The 18,992-nt window shown below is 53.5% G+C and overlaps 1 protein-coding gene across 2 annotated transcripts in view; it reads left to right on the top strand.

Annotated features, from left to right (window-relative positions):
- Positions 1-18,992, top strand: part of PTPRN2 (protein tyrosine phosphatase receptor type N2) — a 707,285-nt gene that overhangs the window by 658,329 nt on the left and 29,964 nt on the right. For both annotated transcript variants that reach the window (XM_082472631.1, XM_082472630.1), the window contains 2 exons: positions 1,700-1,773; positions 7,905-7,982. In XM_082472631.1, the coding sequence (XP_082328757.1) occupies positions 1,700-1,773; positions 7,905-7,982 (152 nt within the window). The remainder of the gene's footprint in view (positions 1-1,699; positions 1,774-7,904; positions 7,983-18,992) is intronic.

Below are 18,992 nucleotides of genomic sequence, written 5' to 3'. Positions count from 1 at the left end.
GCCTGAAGTGGGCTTGTGGAGAATATTTGCGGTGAGGGGGGCTCCTGGGAGACCCTCGGGAACCCCTTGGAATCAGCTAGAAGCCCTGCTCTGTGTATCCAGGCTTGTGTGTGGACAGAAGGCACGGTCCCCATTCAGAGAAGGGCCCGGCTTCCGAGCGGCTCGCCCCATCTCTGGCTTTGATGTGTCTGAACGCACCCCCCACACACACACGCTGAGAAACTGGGCCTCTTGAACTTCATTTTGGGGTGAGTGTTTGTAGCGCTTTGGAATGTCAGAGTTGACCGACTTTTCTCGTGGGTTTTATTTCAACTTCCTGCCACAGCCAATTTTCAGTCTCTCAAGAATAAATCTGTGCGGGACCCCAAAGCCATTGAGTCCAGGGGACTTTTGAACCGTTGGTCACACCTTAGCGGGGGGCTTTGGCAGCTGCCATTGTAAACACCTTCAGAACATTCCACAGCGTCTGGTCCGTGTCACCTGTGCTCAGGTAAACACGTCAGGCGTGAACCCCTTCCCCGTCTCTAGATGTTTCTTACCTGTCTTGCCTCTACTGGGAAAAAGCCAACGTTAATACCTCAGTAAGACGGATAGGATGGCGTCCAGTGGACGATACCTTCCAAGTTCAATCAGTTTAGGCCTCGCCAAGTTTCCCAAGCCCCAGAACTGTTTAAAACAAAAAATAAGTAAATAAGTAAAATCTCCCAGAGGAAGAAAAGAAACACAAACCACAGCAAAGCCCCCGTGCTCTCCTGAACCCACTGCCGAGCTGCTCCCAGGGTTTGGGAGCAGGAGGTGGGGAGACGCGGCTGAAATGCCGGGACTCTGGACTTGGGGTAACACACTTACCACCGTGGAAGCCCTGAGCTCCAGGGCTGCAGCCGGGCTGCCTGTTTTCTCAGCAGAAGCAGGCGGTATGGGGGCCGCCGGAAGGCCTTCACTGCCGCACAAGATGATGGAGCTCGGCGCTTCCCGTTTTCAAGTTTGCACCTTGCGGAGGAAGGGGAGGAAGGTGGGAGAAACGGGGACTCTCGGGGGTGCCCTGCTGGCCGTGAAGGTTCCTGAAAACAGGCAGAGAGCTGTCACTGACCGCAGAAGGGTGGTTACTCCAGAACCAGAGTTAGGGGTGATTCACGTAGCAAACACATGAAGCTGTGACCGATCACATGTCCTTAATGCCCACTGAAGCGTCTGGTTTCAACGCTCGTCAAATTATTTTGCCCGTTTTAGGCACGTTTCTGTGTCGGTGAGTCTCCACGTGAACACTACTCCCCGCGCCCTCTTCCGCTGCATTTTCTTTTGCTCTTTTCTCCTTGTAAAGCTACATTCTCGTAATCTCGGGCATTTCACCTTCTCTAGACGACAAAATTGTATGTATTGAATGATGGTCTAATAGCTTAATATCCATGTTGATGTTTATTTTCTCTGTGTTACCAAATACGTGTTATTTAAAGGCAAACACTACGTGAGCTGCTGCCAAGGAGCACCAGCCTTGGCATTGGAACTTGACACGAGAAAACCACGAGGTTCCCTGCACACCCTGACGCTCCACTTCGTGGGCTGAAGGACCCTCGGTGGGGGGGGGAGGGAGGGAGGGAGGAGGTGCGTTGACGGCCTTCAGCAGGACCTGGGGGCAGGGGGCAGCGGTGGCCCTGGACGACGCCCTGCACGGGTTAACGCTCTGCTTTGGGGCTTGCAGACGACCACTCCCGGATCCGGCTGAAATCAGAGAACAGCCACAGAAGCTCTGACTACATCAACGCCAGCCCCATCGTGAGTACCGCCCGCCACCCACCAGGGCTCCCGGGGGCGGGGGGCGGGAGCGGGCCGGCCGGGCACTGGCTCGAGAGCTGATGGCCAGTCGTCTCCACCGGGTAACCAGCCTCCACCACCAGCTAACTAGCCTCTGCCAGGTAACTACCCTCCACCAGGGACCAGGGCTGGCGCTCTGCCCCCCTGCCCACTCCTGATGGCTTGGTCCCCAGGCGGGGCTGAGTCCCGGGCAAAGGGAACGTGGTGCCGGGGTGCTGAGCCTGGTCCCCCCAGGGGCCCAGCAACAGCGCCCTGACGAGTTACTGCTGGAACCCGTGACTTTGGGGAAATTCGTAGCTGGTTGTGTAAAGGGTTCCTAGGCCCACTTGTTCCCTGTTCGGGGGAAACAGGAAAAACCAGACCCAAACCTGGCACGTGTTGAAGTGACGGATGACGTGGAAGCAGGTCGGACACTGCTGGTTGGTCTCCTCCGGTCTTTCCAGCGGGCGGGGTCTTCCCTTCGAGGGAGGGGGTGCGGCGGCGCCTCTCTGGGCAGCAGGTGTGATGGAGGACGGGGGAGCGTCTCTGTCCTGAGACCCTCTGGCCGGCAGGTGTTCCCAGCCTCCGGAGAGCTCCCCACGGCCACAGCCTGCCGTTCCCTAGCGGCTTCCTGCCCTGCACCGGGGGAGGGGCCGCGGGGGAGAGTCGGCGGCCGCCCGAGGAGAAAGAAGAGGGGCTGGAAGGTGGGATGAGTGTAGGTCGGTAGCTGCTGGGAGGAACCTGCCAGGGGTTCTCAGGGCGCGCGGTGGGCGCACCTGGGCCCGCAGCAGAGCAACAGGAGCAGGCGGGGCTGTGTCCCCCTTAAGCCATGGTTCTTGACGCTGGTCTTCGGGGAGCATCAGGACATCTCACTAAGTTCTCACATTGGCTTCAGTCAAATACGGGCGGGTAGGACGCAGCACGTCCTGGGGGCTCCGGCGCTGTGAGGCTATGGGGGAGGGGGGAGGTGGCCGGGCAGGCCTGGGTCATCTCTGGATTCGTGAGAGCGCCCTGGGCGAACAACAGCCCCTGCTGTCCTCAGTGGTGACCTTGGACAAGACAGTTCACCGTCCGATCGCAAGCAGAACTGCTGAGAGTAAACCGCTGCCATCGTGGTGGTTCCATCTATTTCAGTGCATCTGCTGTATAAACCTTACTATTATGACTCCAGGGTGCCGTGGGTCAGCCCCATTTCCTGACACCTCACAACCACACAGCGAGGGCACAGTGTTAACACACTTGCGGTGCGAAAGGGATTCAGAGGGAAGCATCTTGTCTGCACCCGTCCGAGCTCAGGCCTTTGTTTCTGGGGTTATTTTTAAGGAGTCACTCCTTTCCCTCCAGCAGAGTAGACCTCAAACGTTGGCTCCGTCTGTGTTCAGAGGCCTAACTGGAGCCGTTCAATGAGTCTTTCTCAATAAACACACTTGTTGAGTTTGGTATTTTTCCATCAGTTCTAAATTCAAAAAACCAAGCCAAAGCCCCACTGATTTACGCATGTCTCATCCGGTGAGGGTGGGCTTTGTAGCTGCCTGGACTTGCTCCCTACACAAGGTCATGGTGATGGTCTGTAGAAGGGAAAGAGCTGCCTTCTTCCCGCTGGGCTCCTTCCCTGGGATGAACCACGTGACAGGGCCAGAATGAGCAATAAAGCAATTCTTTCCACGTCTCAGAGACGGGAGTTCAGTGTTGGGGGGTGCCGACTCTCCCCCACTTTATGGGTTCCGGCTTCCAGACGTCGGAGCTATTTCAGGCTAAAGTTAGGACTCAGTGAGGACAGGGTGCTGGTGAGAAGCTGCATCTCTCCCAGAGGCCGCCCACCAGCAGCCCCGTACTCCTGTGCCTTCCCCGTCTCTCTCTTGCTGGTGGAAATTCAGAACAGCCTCTCAGGCTTGACGGGGCAGTGTCTTGGGTCAGAAGGTGAGGCCAGGAGAGGCAAGTGATTTTTCGGTGTCTTTTATGTTTTCCTTTTATTTCATGCCACAGTTCTTTTTTGTGCAAATTTGGGTTGGAAGCATGAACTAGAAGAAATCCTCGGTACCTCCTCCTGAAATGACTGAAGGTCTGATGATAATGAGCTTCCTAGCAGAATTGAGTGAGAAGCTTACAGTGAGAGCCCAAGAAGCCCGTGACCGTGCAGGATAAAACTACAGTAACGACATCTGTCATGTTTGTACTTAGTCCTCATTAAATTTCAGGAAAGCCATCCAGTAGTAAATAATGTGCAATCTCTGCTCTGAAATCAGAGGTCATGAAAGTAAATGGGAATTCTGCCTCCCCGCACGGGGTGTCTGCGGGAGAGCTCCATCGGCTGCGCTGGAGCTTGGTCACTGTCGGGCGTGGACCAAGCGGTGGCGGGCCTGAACACAGCAGCACATGGGTCCCCTTACCAGGGACGAGTCTGAACGTCCCAACAACACTTGAAAGTAAACTTACTCTTCATTTCTCTGTTTATTCAGGGGGGAAATGGTTTCATTTTTAAACTCAGAATGCGTTTAACAAATTTAAGTAGATACAGACTGACTCTTCAGAAAAGGATGACTGCTCAGATGCCCTGAACATCCTAAGAAATTGGCCAACTATGGGGGCCAATTCCTTGGTTTTCGGATTTACAAGCCAACATCTATATGTGTATAATTATGGTTTATAGCCAATACTTTTCTTAAATAAATCTCAACTCATAAGCATATGAAAAAAAAAAGCCAGACTCTCTCCCACTGATTTTACTAATGCTACAATTTCCCAGCAAACTCTCACATTAAGACTTGGTGTCTGGAAAAGTGACTTGAAAACTCAGGCTTAATGTTCTCTTGTTCTTAAGAAAACATCTGTGAAATTTGCTTTACATGTTAGGAAAAGCAGGTGTAAGGTGGGCAGATAGGAATACAGGAAGGTGACCTGCGTGTTCACCTTGTGTGAGATTGCAGGGTAGGAGACGTGACCCCTGTGGCCCCCCTACCAGAGGCTGGCCCAGACCTTCCCTGAGACTTTGGGCCACCAGGTGGTCCGGGGGCAGTACCGGCCCTGCCCTCACCTGCGCACCAGCCGGCTGCCCCCCTGCCAGTCACCCTTCAAGGCTTCAGAACACAGGCGCCCTGGTCTTAATATGCTGAAGGCTTAGTTTTTAGGATGACTTTTGTTCGGAACATTGGGGGAATATTGCTACATTTTTTAATGCAGTTTAGAACTAGTTACTCATGGTCATTTATAACTGTCATTCTACAGCTTGAACCAAATCGCTAGGTTTTTTTTTTAACTGTGCATTTAGAAATTCATAGGGATATACCTTGCGGGCACCCTAGTTCATGTGGTATCTTCATAAGACTCAGTCAGCCACATGAACAGTAGATTGAACACAAACTTTGGGGGTCTACTTTTTCTGAAAAAAATCCCAGAATCCCAGAGCTAAAGGGCCTGTAGAGACCATGTCCCGCCTCCCCGCCCCCGCCTCACCCATTTTACAGACACTGAGAGTGAGGCCAGAGACCCTGACTTCATTCACAGTGCTGGAGCTTGTGTTTGTAATCACAGCAGTCCTACAGATAAAAAGTACACTACAAAGAAATGGGAAACAACAAGGAAGAACGGGGGAAGATTCAGCTCAGATGCCAGCAGAAGCCAATGCTCATCCCCACCAGGAGCTGGAGGTGGAGGCGTCGTCACCCACCAGGCTGGGTTGGCAGCCAGAGCTCCTGATGGAGAAGTCGTGTCCGTAGAAACTGATGCGATTTCCTCCAGTTATGCTTATCCCACCTTGGAGATCTTGAGTGTAGTAAGACTTCGGTGCATTTAGTGAAATTTTTGCTTTACTTTCATTCATTCAGAGATGCCCAGAACTGGGCTGAGTCCCGTGGCCTTATCTTTGCTACACGCACAGAGTGCTTCTGCCCAGACTTATTTTCTGTCCAACAGGATGTGCACGGGATGAGGCGATGGTGGTGGTCGTCTCAGTTACTGTTCAACTGGTGGCACGTGTCACCGCTCTGTGATCACTTACTGCCTTCCAGGTGGCAGCCATGTGACGCAGCCAAGGGGGAGGGGAGTGATGGGCCATTGAGCGCCCCCCGCCCCCTTACCCCTAGCCCCACGTCCTCCGTTCCCGGTCTTGGTTTGAGCAGTGGATGGGGAAGATGGGAACACCATGACATCAAGACCTCCTGCGACAGGGGGCCTTATTTACCCTCCTGAAACTCTGTTCCGATTTTTACTTTCAATCGCATATTTCTCATTGTGGAAGCCGCTAAATGTGCTAGGTTGAACATACGATTTTCAAATGTGTTGCTCTCTGAATTGCTATGGGCAGAAAAGCACACTTGAAAAGGAGGTGGGGTTTTACTTTTCATGCAGAACTATTTGCAGGGAAGAGATAGGGGTCTCCGTAAATAGCTGTCACCCCCAACAAATGCATAGTTTGAACATAAAACTCCTTATTTCTGGCAAGCATTTTTCTACTGAAACATTTTAATTGGGGCTTTCAGCTACAGAGTAACGTAATTTTACCTGTATTGTGTGTGTTGTGCATTTCCGGTTTCAATTACGAATCTCACTAAATTAGATGCACAAAAAGCGTTTTTTTCCTGCCCCTCCACCCCCCAGCTAGCGTCAGATGTTGTTCTGTTACAATAACTTACACCTGTTCTTTTGTGCTCTTTCCCTCTTTCGTGGTGCACATAATTAGAAGGTGTGCTGGGGGCATCCTTTCACGCTGACAACCATCGGCCCCGAAAGTGTTGATGGGTGGGCGATGCGGGAGGATTCACTGGATTCGTGTTAAGGCGGACGCGCCTCACGTGGGCTCTTCTCACACCCAAACTCGGAGGGGGCTTTCAGGTGATGTCCTCACGTGTCGCCGTAGAATCATGTGTGGTTGCACCCTCTGTGTTTTTCACTGTATTGGGAGATGTATTCTTAACAGGTACCTTTAAGTGCAGAGCATTTTAAATCTTTCATCAAACGCTGGTGTCAAAAGCGTAGAAACTGGTGCTGGATGGGTAAGAATGAAGGATGTTGTACAGTCTGATAAGTGAGCAAACGCCTGACACCACGGGGAGACCCGCCCACTCTCTTCTGGGCGAGGCCTCTGCGGTCCTCAAGGGGGTGACAGCAAGGACGTCTTTGCTAACACCTCGCCTGGTCCCTCCCTGTCCTCTTAGGATGCCAGCGTGAGGGGAAGGAGCCCCGTCCGTCTGATTTAATCCTGTTTGCTTCTCCAGGCTTCGTTCTCATGTTCTTTTTTTTTCTGCTTAGTCAGTCTTTGAATTAGATGTTATAATGAAGGTCTTTTAGGCCAAACTTCCTCTCTCAAAGCCAGCAGGCTGCATTCGGACAGATCACCTAGCCAGGAAACCCACCACGGCATTCTCCTTTGTTTGTTTTCGGTCCTTGTCTGGCGAGGTGGAAAGAGAATAGGGGAGTCAGCTGCTGGAAGGCTAGGCAGCGTGTGCCGCGCTGGCTCTCAGACCCCAGGAGGACGCTGGGCCCGAGCCCCTTTCGGGGTAAAGGGAAACCAGCCGCCACGGGAGGGGCCTAACTCATCCTGGGGAGCATTGCTGCTGGATCCCTCCAGGCCCCGGCCGTGCCCCTGCCCGCTGCCCAGCACAGCGCCCTCAGTGCTAACCTCGGCCGCGTTACCTCGAGCCCTGTGCGTGGCCAGCGGTGGCCGTGGAGGCTGCGCACGCCGGCCGAACTCCTCTGCGATCACACGCGCCCGCGGACGGGTCCCCGTGTTGGTGGCCTGGGTGCTGCCCTGGGTGCCCCCGCTTCGTCCCCACCACCCTGCCTAGCGCGGCCTGTGCGTGGGTTAACGCGCTGGTATCTGGTCTCTGGGTCACGGTTCCTACCGACGCTGCTCAGTTATCTCCATCCGGGGCAAGGAAAACAGTCAGCGCCAATCGCCAGGCTCCAGGCCCCGGGGGGCCCCAGGCCCCGCCTAAAACGCAGGCGGCTTGGAGTCAGGAGGGGCCGTGGGGCGGAGCGGCGGGTCTCCCACTCTGCAGACGTGTGGGTCGAGGGCCGGGACCGTGAGCACAGGACACGCCGCGTCCCTCCCCACGGCCGGCCCTTCCTTCACCCGCTCTCCAGCTCGTCTCTCTTCTGCGGTCTTGTCTCCGCAGATGGACCGCGACCCCAGGAAGCCCGCGTACATCGCCACCCAAGGACCGCTGCCCGCAACCGTGGCTGACTTCTGGCAGGTGAGTCTTTTTAAATTAAATTTTGTTCTGAAAATAAGATCTTAATACATTGATCATGAATAACGCCTTGGATTCAATTAAGCCAATTCAGATTTGTTTACAGGTGTTCCTCAGATGTTCCTTGATTTCAGAATTTATATGAGCCCTTTCATATTTTTTATTATCAATCTTTTTTTTCCAAAACTTGAGTGTGACAAATTCCCTTGGAGAGATTTAATACTTTAAAGACTCTTACCTTTTTAGCCACTTTATTTTATGAACTATAAAGAAATGAAATAATAAATGTTTAAATTATCGTATTTTATTCAAATGTATCTCTTGTCTGTAGTTTTAATTTCATGACAGTAAAAGGTGGTGCTCAGATTATAGTCTCTCTCTTTGTGGGTACTCTGTAATGATGCATTTTGCAGGCCAGGTTGGTCTCTTTTCATTCAGCAAAGTCCTGAACACTCAGACCAGGCTCAGACGTTGAGAACTCGTGTCAACATTGGCCAATAGAAGGGAAATCAGGAGGCAGTGGGCTTCCCTCTCCCAGTCCCCTCGCTTCTTCCCCGTTGTCCACAGCGTGGCAAAGCTCCGTGGGAGCAGCTCTTGGAAGGTGGCACCGTGGGGTGTGCGTGTGAGGTCACGTCATTGCTCGGCGGCTGTAACAACCCCCTCCTGTGTGTCGGGCACATCGGGTGTCCCCAGAACTGGTACAAAGGGCCCCCTGAGGACAAGATGAGGAAGATGTGCCTTCTGGGCCCCGGGGCACAGGTGATGGGGCCGGAGCAGCGTGTGGTCCACAGAGCTGGGCCGTTCGGGTCCCGTGGCTGTGCCGTCTCTAACCCAGTCGTTCATCCCGACGGAGGGACTAGCTGAGGTTGGCAGATTCCGTGTTCCCTGTTCCCTGTGGTCTGACACACTTTCCCAACTTTCCAGTCAACCCTGTCCTGACTCTCCACCCCAAGGAGGGACAGTGGTCCTCTCCACCCTTGAGAACGGTCTCTGCAGGCTTTTCCGGAGAGTCAGGAAGGGATCCAGGATTTGCTGAGTGTCCCGGTGCTCTTTGCCTTGTAAGCGTATCAATGCACAGGTGCCAACATCCCCAGTTCCCAGGCAAGACAAGCGAGCATCGGGGAGATTACATAACTCACCCAGCAAGTAGGAAACCAAGACTGGACACGTCTGCGTGGCCCTGCTCTTTCGTGGTGCCTTCATGCTATCAGAAAAAAAAGACCGAGCTGGACCCTGTGATCATGGCCTAGAGCCATCAGGCTGCGGCATGAGGACAGTCTGAGGACAAGCTGGTCCCTCCACCGTTGAGGGCTGAGTCTCCTCCGCGTTACACCTAACCTGCCGAGAGGTCATGCAGCCCAGGTGGAGCTGCTCCCGGAGGGGAGCTTGGGGCCCGGGCCCGAGGGTCTTCCTCACGCCATGCGGAGCTGTGTTCCTGAGCCGTGGGCCCACTGGTCCTGGTTCTGCCCGCAGAGCGTCGCTGGGATTCCGTGGAGGCCCAGGGTCTGCGCAGCCACCTCCCCGGCCAACCCCCGGCTCCTCGTGCTCAGACAAACAGAATAAGGAAAATCCCGAGTCGTGTGGCGGAATGAGGGACCCACAGAATCCCACTATCACCGCAGCTTCTACTGTGCTTTGACCCACCATCCCGATGTGCACCGTTACAAGGGGCATGTAGTGCCCCCAAAGAGGGGAAGTTTCATTCTTATCAACTTCAGGTCCCGGTTGTAACTTCACGCGTGAAAGCTTCTCTTGCCAACGGAATCACAAGTTCCTGAGGGCGTGTAGATGCTCGGCCTGGTCATTGCTCACATCCGTGGACCACTTAGCGTGCACCAGGCCCTGTGCCGAGGGTTTTATACGTTCTGTCCTGTAATCTTGGCAGCCCGTGAGACTAGAGGCTCGTACCCTGCCCCAGCTCACGTGGCTAGTACACGGGAGCTCTGGTATGCTTTTCTCTCTGCTTATTCCGAGTAGTTGCCATTGTTGGGGACAATTCATTTTGTCAGTATTTATAATCAGTATTTGTCAGTATTTATAATAATAGGATTCTAGAGCATTTATGGAGGTCTGATATCAAGGAGCATACGTTCTCAAAATGGAAAGAAAATATCCCTAAATGACACAGCTGGAGAAAAGCATTAAGGTGAGATGAAGTGCAAGATACTTTGAGACACAGTCAGCATTTATCAAACTGTCCGGGAAGCACTGGCATCCCTCAAGGTGGGAGCAGATACTCTGTGGCCAACAGGCTGGCCCTCCCGGGATGTCTTGGGCTTGTCAGCCCGTCACCGCCTGGGAGCCGTCCTGCAGCAGAAAGATCTGCCTGACTTTGTCTCCTCCACAGCCCTTGAGAGAGACGCCATGGTCTCCACACCCCGGCCTCAGGGCCTCCAGATGCAGGCAGAACACAGTGAAGAGGTGTTGGCCTTGGGACAGAGGGCAGTTCATCGCTTGTGATTTGCTTCCTAGCACAGTCACATTGGTTGGGTTGGCCTCTAAATCATATTCTAGAAGTGGGCATCTAGCAAGCATGGCTCTTTATTAATAACTCACCAAGGTCACAGGCTCGACATCCTCAAACATTCCAAGTCCAGCTTCTCCCTGCCACCTCGGGCTCAGCAGAAAGCGCGAGGAGGAAACAGCGGCGGCCTTTAAAACTTCTTGCAGAACTTCTCAAAAGCCACAGTGAAGTGCAAGCTCTTTTAAGAACAGAGCCTGATTTGAAACATAAGAAGTTTCCTGTGTCAAAGACAATAGGCTGAACAGAAACCTCTGAGTAAGGGTTCATGTCTCATCGCGTTGTCTGGATTCACGGCCTTTGAGAAGTTTTGACCCAGGAACTCAGCACCTGTTACAGAAAGCATCGAAGCATCTTCCTTTTATTTGAGCTCTTGGGTGCTGCTCTGAGGCCCCTCCCAGGGAGGAGCTCACGGGGGCTTATTCTGTGTCTGTGATGAGCAAATTCCCATAGGAAAGGCCCTTGTGTTGGGCTTCCCTGGTGGTGCAGTGGTTGAGAATCTGCCTGCCAATGCAGGGGACACGGGTTCGAGCCCTGGTCTGGGAAGATCCCACATGCCGCGGAGCAACTGGGTCCGTGAGCCACAATTACTGAGCCTGCACGTCTGGAGCCTGTGCTCCGCAACAAGAGAAGCCGTGATAGTGAGAGGCCCGCGCACCGCGATGAAGAGTGGCCCCCACTTGCCACAACTAGAGAAAGCCCTCGCACAGAAACGAAGACCCAACACAGCCATAAGTAAATTAAAAAATTAAAAAAAAAAAGAAAGGCCTCTGTGAGGTGGGTTCGTGTGAACGGCGGGGTCCCCTTTCCCATGGCACAAAGGAGCCCAGGCTGGGAGCTGAAGACAGCAGGTTATTCCTTCTCTTTCCAAATAAGGCCACGTTCACAGGTTTGTGGACGTGACTTTGGTGGACATTATTCCACCCAATACGATGGCAAAGAAGAAAACAGACACTAAGCCCTGAACGTGGCAGCGTCGCAACAGGACGAGTGGCCGCGGGGGGGCGGAGGAGGGCCAGGGATACGCAGCGACGCCCGAGGCCATCAGCAGGCTCGGGACGGAGGGGCGACATCCAGAGGAGGGATCGGGGAGACTCTGTCTTCACGCAAACACGGCACTTCTGGAGCATTCCATCGTGGGTGTGACTCAGCGGCGGCCCTTCCGCCCTGACTGCGGTCACCACGAGGCAGGGGTCTCCTGCCCCAGCCAGGACCCTCACTCCTGACTCCCCTCCCCGCCCCAAGGGCTCTGCCAGGACACACAGCACTGTTCGCCGTCCCGCGATTAGAATTCTTTCTCTGAATTCACATGATGTATTCTAAGAATTTGATTCCAAACCAAATGCATGCCCGACCCACGACCTTCCTGTAGAAGCATGTTCTGACCTGTGAGGACAGCCCCACGTGTCCCCGGGGACTGAGGTGGAAGCTCTGGGAGAAGGCAGACCGACGTCCAGGTCCAAGTTCACATGAGGAAAGGAGCAGGAGAGAGGAAGATAACAGCTATTGAGCGCTTACTGTATGCTGGGCCCGGGGCAGATGCTTGGCATACGTGACCTCACCCGACGCCCCTGACCACCTGGGGTAAGGCTATCGCGAGTGTGTGATCCCCCCAGACGGGGTCCCGCAGAGACAGGTGGCTGGTGGGGGGCCTGGGGCTGGGGAGGGGTCGGGGAGTTGGTGTTTGGTGGGGCAGAGGCTCAGTTTGGGGAGATGAGAGAGTTCTGGGGACAATGGTGGTGATGGTTGCACAAGGTGAATGTCCTGAATGCCCTTGAACTGTACGCTTAAAACTAGTTAAGAAGGTATTTCTATGTTATGTATATTTCACTAGAATGAACGAAAATCAGAATCCCAATTCCAGCAGAAAGCCGAGGCCCAGGGATTCCAAACGACTCCCCCAAATCCACGCAGCAGCTGCAGGCAGGTTTCAAACGGGATCTGTATGGTCCGAAATGCTTCTTACTGCCCCACTGGCCTTAAAGTGAGGAGGGGGCGGTGACTGGGCAGGTGTGTCTCCGTGAAGAGGAGAGAAAGGCCATCCTCTCGCGGGCCAGGCCCCTGCAGTGACGGAGGGGACGTGGTGCCTCCCCCCCAGACACAGAGGCTGTGAGCTACATCCTCCAGGTGTGCGTGTGCGTGTGCGTGTGTGCGTCCAAGGCTGGAACGGGGGGAAGGCTTCTCCAGGAGCCAAGGTTCCCCTGCAAGGAGGGGAGCCCTGCACACCTGCCGGGAGCCAGGCCCGCTGGGCGCACACACGAGCTCCAGGTGCCTCGGGAGCTTGGGGACAGCCTTCCCGGAGGACAGCGGCCTCTGGGCTGTGAGCAGGGAGGGGGGACGAGCCCCGGGCGCAGGCTGCCCGGCCCTGAGCTGTCCAGGCGGGCATCACCCGTGGGTCCTGGAGCTGCTCCGGCCCCCGGCCCTACCGTCCCACCCTGGCGCTCCAGGGAGCCCCATGCGTGCGGGCCGTGGGCTGTCTGCCGTCTCTCCTTCTGTGTTTCCGGACGAGGCAGAAATTCAGGCAGCGCGGTGGCTGATTCAGGCGCGTGAGGGCTGTCTGCGGATGTGGACCCTACAGTGGGCGCGTGAGGTCCCCGGCCAGCCAGCGGTGCCTGCGCTCGGGGCCGGGGCCCCTCCAGGGCAGGGACTGGTGGCCATTCCCCGCTCACTGGGGGCTCGTGGGGGGAGACACTCTAGAATTTCCAGCCTTGCCCACCTTGCTTGACAGACTTTTTGGTAACTTCCAGACAGAATCAGAGGCTGGGGAGCTGGGCCACAGACTCCGAGGCGGAGGCCTGCTGAGGTCAGCAGCAATTCAGCTGGTGCCCAATTAGTGTCGACGTTTATTATTATTAATATTAACATTTTACCGAGAAAACAGTCCACCTGTTGATTTCTATTTCCCACTTTCTGAAAGTATATTCTGCTATGAAGTCTTAACTGGGGAAGTGCACTTTTCCAAACGGATGGGCTTGATTTAAATAAAGTGTTTTTATTCCGTAGCACCCATCAATCGTCGTTCTTAGGATGGTCAAGGAAAAAGCCGAGCGATGTACCGTGGAAGACCGAAGGAACATAAAGATTTTTCCTCCAGGGACTTACTGCGCAGGGGGGTGAAGCAGAAATGCAGTAGAAAGGTCATGGCGAATTGCAGGAGTGAGCCGTGCGCCGGGGCCAGGCTGGGTCCAGCAGACAGGGAGCCGGGAGGTGGCAGCCCCGTTTCCATAGCGCGCCTGGGCTCCCACCTCTGGGCAGGTCAGCTGACAGGTGACTGCTTTACAGCCAGCGTCACCCAAGCCCCCAGGAGCCGAGCCTGGCACACCCAGAAGTGAGCCTCGCTGGGCGTGCCCGTGCAGGCTCCCCAGTGCCCCCCAGTCGGCAGGACGCCTGGTCGCATCAGGGCTCGTGATGTCTGGGTGTTCTAAGAGGCGGGAGCCAGCGTAGGAGCGCGTCCTCGTGTCCCTGGCCCTCAGCTTGTGCCGAGTCACTGCTGGATGTTTGTCCGGCACTAGCCCTGGGCAGCGAACGATGGGAAAGAGAGGGGTTTGCAGAGTTTACTGATCCTGGAGTGTTCAGAGATTGTGGTCGGGGGAAATGTACTCAGGAGCCCTGTGAACTTTGATGTTAAAGCACATTATTTGATTAAATTAAAGGAACGCAGGAATTGAGGACAGTGAATTTCTTAGGAAAAACCTGATCTTTCATTTGCATGAGTTCACAAGTACTTTAACCACGTGCCCTAGATTTTCCAGGATATTTTACTTCAAATATTTAGTCTGATTGAATTCTCCGTACACGAATTCACAAACCTTTAAAGATAAAAGGAAACTTTTGTCAGATCATCTTGTGTAAACGTGGGTTTGGAGACCGTGCTCTGTGCAGGGCTGTGCACGGTCATGTGTGGTGAGCCTGGCAGCGTGTCCTCGTGCCAGGCACGTGGCAGAGCCTTAGCTCAGGCTCAGGTAAAAATCACAGCCTGAGTTTCCTTTTTAACTGATGTTTATGGACCTCAGCTGAAAACACTTTGCTTTTCTGTGTAATACTGGTTCCTTAGTCTGTCTTTCCTTTCTTCTTTTTTCTTTCTTTCTTTGTTTTTTTCTTCTTTCTTCTTTTTCCTCCTCTCTTCTTTTTTCTCCTCCTCCTTCTCTTGATTCACAAGTGGATCTGATGCATTTACATCAGGTCCTGATTTTGAAAAGAAAGATGGCAGCCCAAGTGGCACTTTTTTTACCTAAGAAGTCGACGTGCATATTAAATTTGAAACACAAACACGGGCCAGGGAGCTGTAAGTGATTCTAGGGGGCAAGAGTCCCGGGCCCAGGTGACTCCCCATACAGTCAAATACCTGACATAAACACCTCCGCAGCAACTGCACAGAGTTTGGATAAACAGGCAGCTTGGTCTGTGAGTGGCCTCGCTGTGGAAATGCTAAATGGCCACACCAGCCACATTGCCTCTGCTTGACACACAAGCAGGCTGTTCTGTCTTTGCAAAGGAACTCTTGCTCGATTCCAGTGAAATGGCAAGTATCTCTTATGTAGACGGTTTCTCCTTCTTGCTGGTGGAAAACATCCAGAGGTAGCTGCTGCAGTTTATCCAGAATCGAGACTGGCTTGGGCTCAGTTCCGATCTTAATAGCTGGGAGATGCCTTCCTCCCTGCTCAGCCCTTCCTGGGTGTCAGCATTTAATATCGGCTTTGCTACCATTACCTCAGGGTTTCATCTCCAAGGGAGGCCCACGCTGACAGCTTTGTTTACTGAGAAGCAAACCAGGTGGGTGTGAGTCACACACGGAAGATGTAATCAAGATTTCATCACCTTCATCCTCATTTAGCCAGACCGCCACCCCCAGCGTTCACAGTTTGACTCAGGGCCTGTGATTGTGTAGCCAAAGCAGACCAGAGTCTGGAAAGGCTTAATGGCGCGTTTCTTACGACCGCCCTCTGGACAGGGCGAGAGCGAGCGGGGCTGGGGGTCTGCGCCACAAAAGAGTGCCGTAGACACTGCTGTTTTCCTTCTTCAATCGATTTCAGAGCACGTGGTTACAGCTGATTGGCATAAAATGCAAGTGCTCTTAGACCTCTGAGTCCTTATCGTTTTCAAATTTGTCAGCATCCTCCTTGCCAGGCCTAAGCTGATCTCCGTTCAACCTTTGCAAAGAAGCTGGCGACGGGAATGAGTCGTGTGGCGGGGTGGCGAGGATGCTTGGCCTGGTCTGGAGAAAAGCTGCCCCGCTTCCTGCAGTGGCCGCTGCCGTGGGCATGCAGACAGCGCGTGCGCTTCAAAAAAGACACTTTTCTGTGCACCAAGCAAGTCCTAGGAGCCCTTCTGCCAGGCAAGCCTTTGATAGCATTTTCTTTGAGTTCTCTTTTTACAGAACTTTTCAAACGATCTCTTTTTAAAACATGTATTGTTTTCAACTAAGCATCAACTGTGATAAGTCACTGTGCCAGATGCCTTGGAGGTAGAAATGGCAACCAGACGAGGCTCTAGTCTTCAAGGAGATGACAATCTGGTAGTGGAAAGTCGTGCCAACACAGACGAGACCAGTACAAGGTGGAAAGGGGCTCATCGCAAGAGATCCAGGTAAAGGGAGGAGAAGCTTCCTGCCCGGAGAGACCAGCGTGCTTTGTAGAAGAAACCCTGGCCTCTTACCCATTCAGGTGGATTGTCTTGCCTTTAATCGGGTCTCAGTGGGGCTTTGAAAGAGTTTTGTTTGCTAAACACTTGGTGCTCAAGAAAGACTTCCAATGAAGAGACCCTGGAGTTTCTTTCCATCTGCTCTAATTAGCTTAATATAAGGAACTTGGAGCTGATGCTTTTCAACACCTGTGGATGATTTGGGGCTGGAGTAGAGGGCAGGTATCAGTGAGTGTATTCCTTTCCTGGGGCTGCCATAACAAATTTCCACAAACTCGGTGGCTTAAAACAGTAGAAGTGTATTCTCTCAGTTCTAGAAGCCAGAAGTCCAAAATCCAGGTACCGGCAGGGCCGCTCTCTCTCGGAAGCTCTGAGAGGAGGACCTTCCAGCTTTTAGGGGCCCCGGGTGTTCCTGGCGGCGTCTCCCCGGTCCCAGCCCGTGTTCACATGGTGTTTCCCTCCTCTTGTGTTGGATTAGGACCCACCCTGATGGAGTATAACCTCGTCTTTTTAATTCTATGACATACGCAGAGACCCTCTTTCCAAATAAGGCCGCGTTCATAGGTGCCAGGGGTTAAGACGTCAACGTGTCTTTTCAGGGGACAAAGTTCAACCCCTGTGGGGTTGCAAAGAGCGATATGGTGTTTGTTTTTTAACCAACAATCTGTAAATTACTCAGTTGGATCAAATTGCCTCCAGCGTATGTACTTCGTGTCACTTGGGCCAACGGTCTGAACTGCTGCCGCGTGTTAGCTTTTCCGCTCGCCTGGGTCTGACGACCATGAAAGGTCCCCAGGCTCAGCTGCGTCACCTGCGCTGTCATCCTGTGTTCCTTCTCTGGGTGGCCTCTGAGTGCCACTCGGGGCTGGGAGCACAGGCATGGGTGGCAGGGTGTAGCTGGAGTGTTTTATGACAGCCCGGGACCTCGGAGACGGCCACCCCGACCCCTGTGACACCACCACCAGTGAAGAAGTTGGTGGGCGTCGTCACCACCGGTGGCCCCGTCACTCCTGCCCCCCACCCCCGTGTGCGGGGTGATAACGTGCCTTCAGGGTGGGCTTCCCTGGCCTGTGCTGGTGCCTTCTAGGAGAAGCTCACGAAAAAGGGGGCATTCCCAGTTCTTCTCCAAACGCAGCGCCAGGGACTTATCCTCGGGATCCCACATGTAAGGCCATGTTTAATCCACGTTGACAGCTTTCTTCTGACCCAGGGCTGACAGCACCTGCTTCCTGTTCGGGAAAAGGAACCCACTTTATGCCAGTAAAGGACCGTTATGGCCAGGACCTCTCTCCCCACCCCTGCCGTGGCCTTTGATGTCCTGACCCGTGCTAGGTGCCCAATAAATGTGCCCAATGAACCGGGAGACGACCACGCATGCTGTGTTGTCTGACATTTAACCAAATGGAAAGTGCTAGGAAGTGCCATTTCTGGTATTCAACCATCACTCTTTAATTCAGCAAAGCGCTGGCTTCAGTGGACTACAGCAAGATCAGGTAGGGAATCCGGGTCGTTATTTACTTCCTCGAAGAGAAAAATGTAGTAGGTTTCTCAAAGATTGGGCACAGAAATCGCGTCTTCCTCGTGCCAGGCACGACCCTGCAAAACCAAGCCAAGGAAGAGGGCGGGAGTGCGGTCTCCTGTTCAGAAACGGAACCTGCTCAGCTGGAGTTTCCACCAGATCCTGTATTCCCTCCGAAACCCACCCCAGCTTTCCCGGTGTGCTCGGGTGTCCAGCTGGCCAGGCAGCACGGTGGGAGACCAGAAAAGGTGGCGAAGGTGGCCGTCACCCCGCGCACAGGCTCCAGGCCACACGGGCAGGGCTGGCGGAGTGGGAACCGCCCTGTGATGCTGGTGCCCACGTGGGCTGAGATTGGTTTGATTTAGTCAGTTCCCCTGTCTGCTTTCACACAGTGACCTCAAAAGAAATATTATCCCCAGGAGTGCCTTTGCGGTTGTTCGTTTAAATTATTTCATTTGGATTCACTCTTAACCAAACCTTCAGAGAGCCAGGCGGGTCCCCAGACGGAAGGACCTCGGTGGGGGAGGGCCTTCCTAATGCCACTCCTGGGGGGCACAGGCAGAGCCTCGATGATTAGTTTATGGCCTGGATCATTGTATTTTTATTACACTCATAAAATCTGTGTTTCTCCTCATTTTCGTAATGGTTTCACTAGGCTTCTGCACCTTCTCAAGGCACATTAAACTGCTACGTGTTAGGAGGACAGATCAGTGGGTAGGTCTGGAGGCCTGAGAAGCTTAGAACAGGGCGCTGGCTTTGAATTCTCATCTGTTGCTGGATTTGCACCAAAGAGAAGGAAAACATGTGGGTTTGAGCGTAATTCACGTTTATGTGGGCTTTTTTGTAAACACTGCAGCAAGTCCCCTTGAATTCCACTATAAATGATACACAAAGAGGGGCCTTAAGAATATTGACTGGGGCTTCCCTGGTGGCACAGTGGTTAAGAATCCGCCTGCCAATGCAGGGGACACGGGTTCGAGCCTTGGCCCGGGCAGATCCCACATGCCGCAGAGCAACTAAGCCCGTGCGCCACAACTACCGAAGCCCGCGCGCCGTGCTCCGCAATAAGAGAAGCCACTGCAATGAGAAGCCTGCGCACCGCAACAAAGACCCAACGCAGCCAAAAATAAAAAAATAAATTAAATAAATTAAAAAAAAAAAAAAGAATATTGACTATTTCTATCCCTTACGTTTAACCCATAGAATCAGTGGTTTTAGCAAAGATGCTCCAAGCACGTAGGTTCCCGGCCACAAAATTGTGAGTTTTGTCTGAAAAGAAGCCAAGTTCGAGAGCCTTTGTGTCTTTGCCATGTCTGGCGTTTAAATGTGGGTC

The sequence above is a fragment of the Balaenoptera physalus genome, assembly GCF_965194825.1.
Source record: "Balaenoptera physalus genome assembly, chromosome: 8".
In the NCBI taxonomy this organism is placed as follows: domain Eukaryota; kingdom Metazoa; phylum Chordata; class Mammalia; order Artiodactyla; family Balaenopteridae; genus Balaenoptera; species Balaenoptera physalus.
The sequence above is the reverse complement of the archived record's forward strand: the minus strand, read 5'-3'. Positions and strand labels throughout refer to the sequence as shown.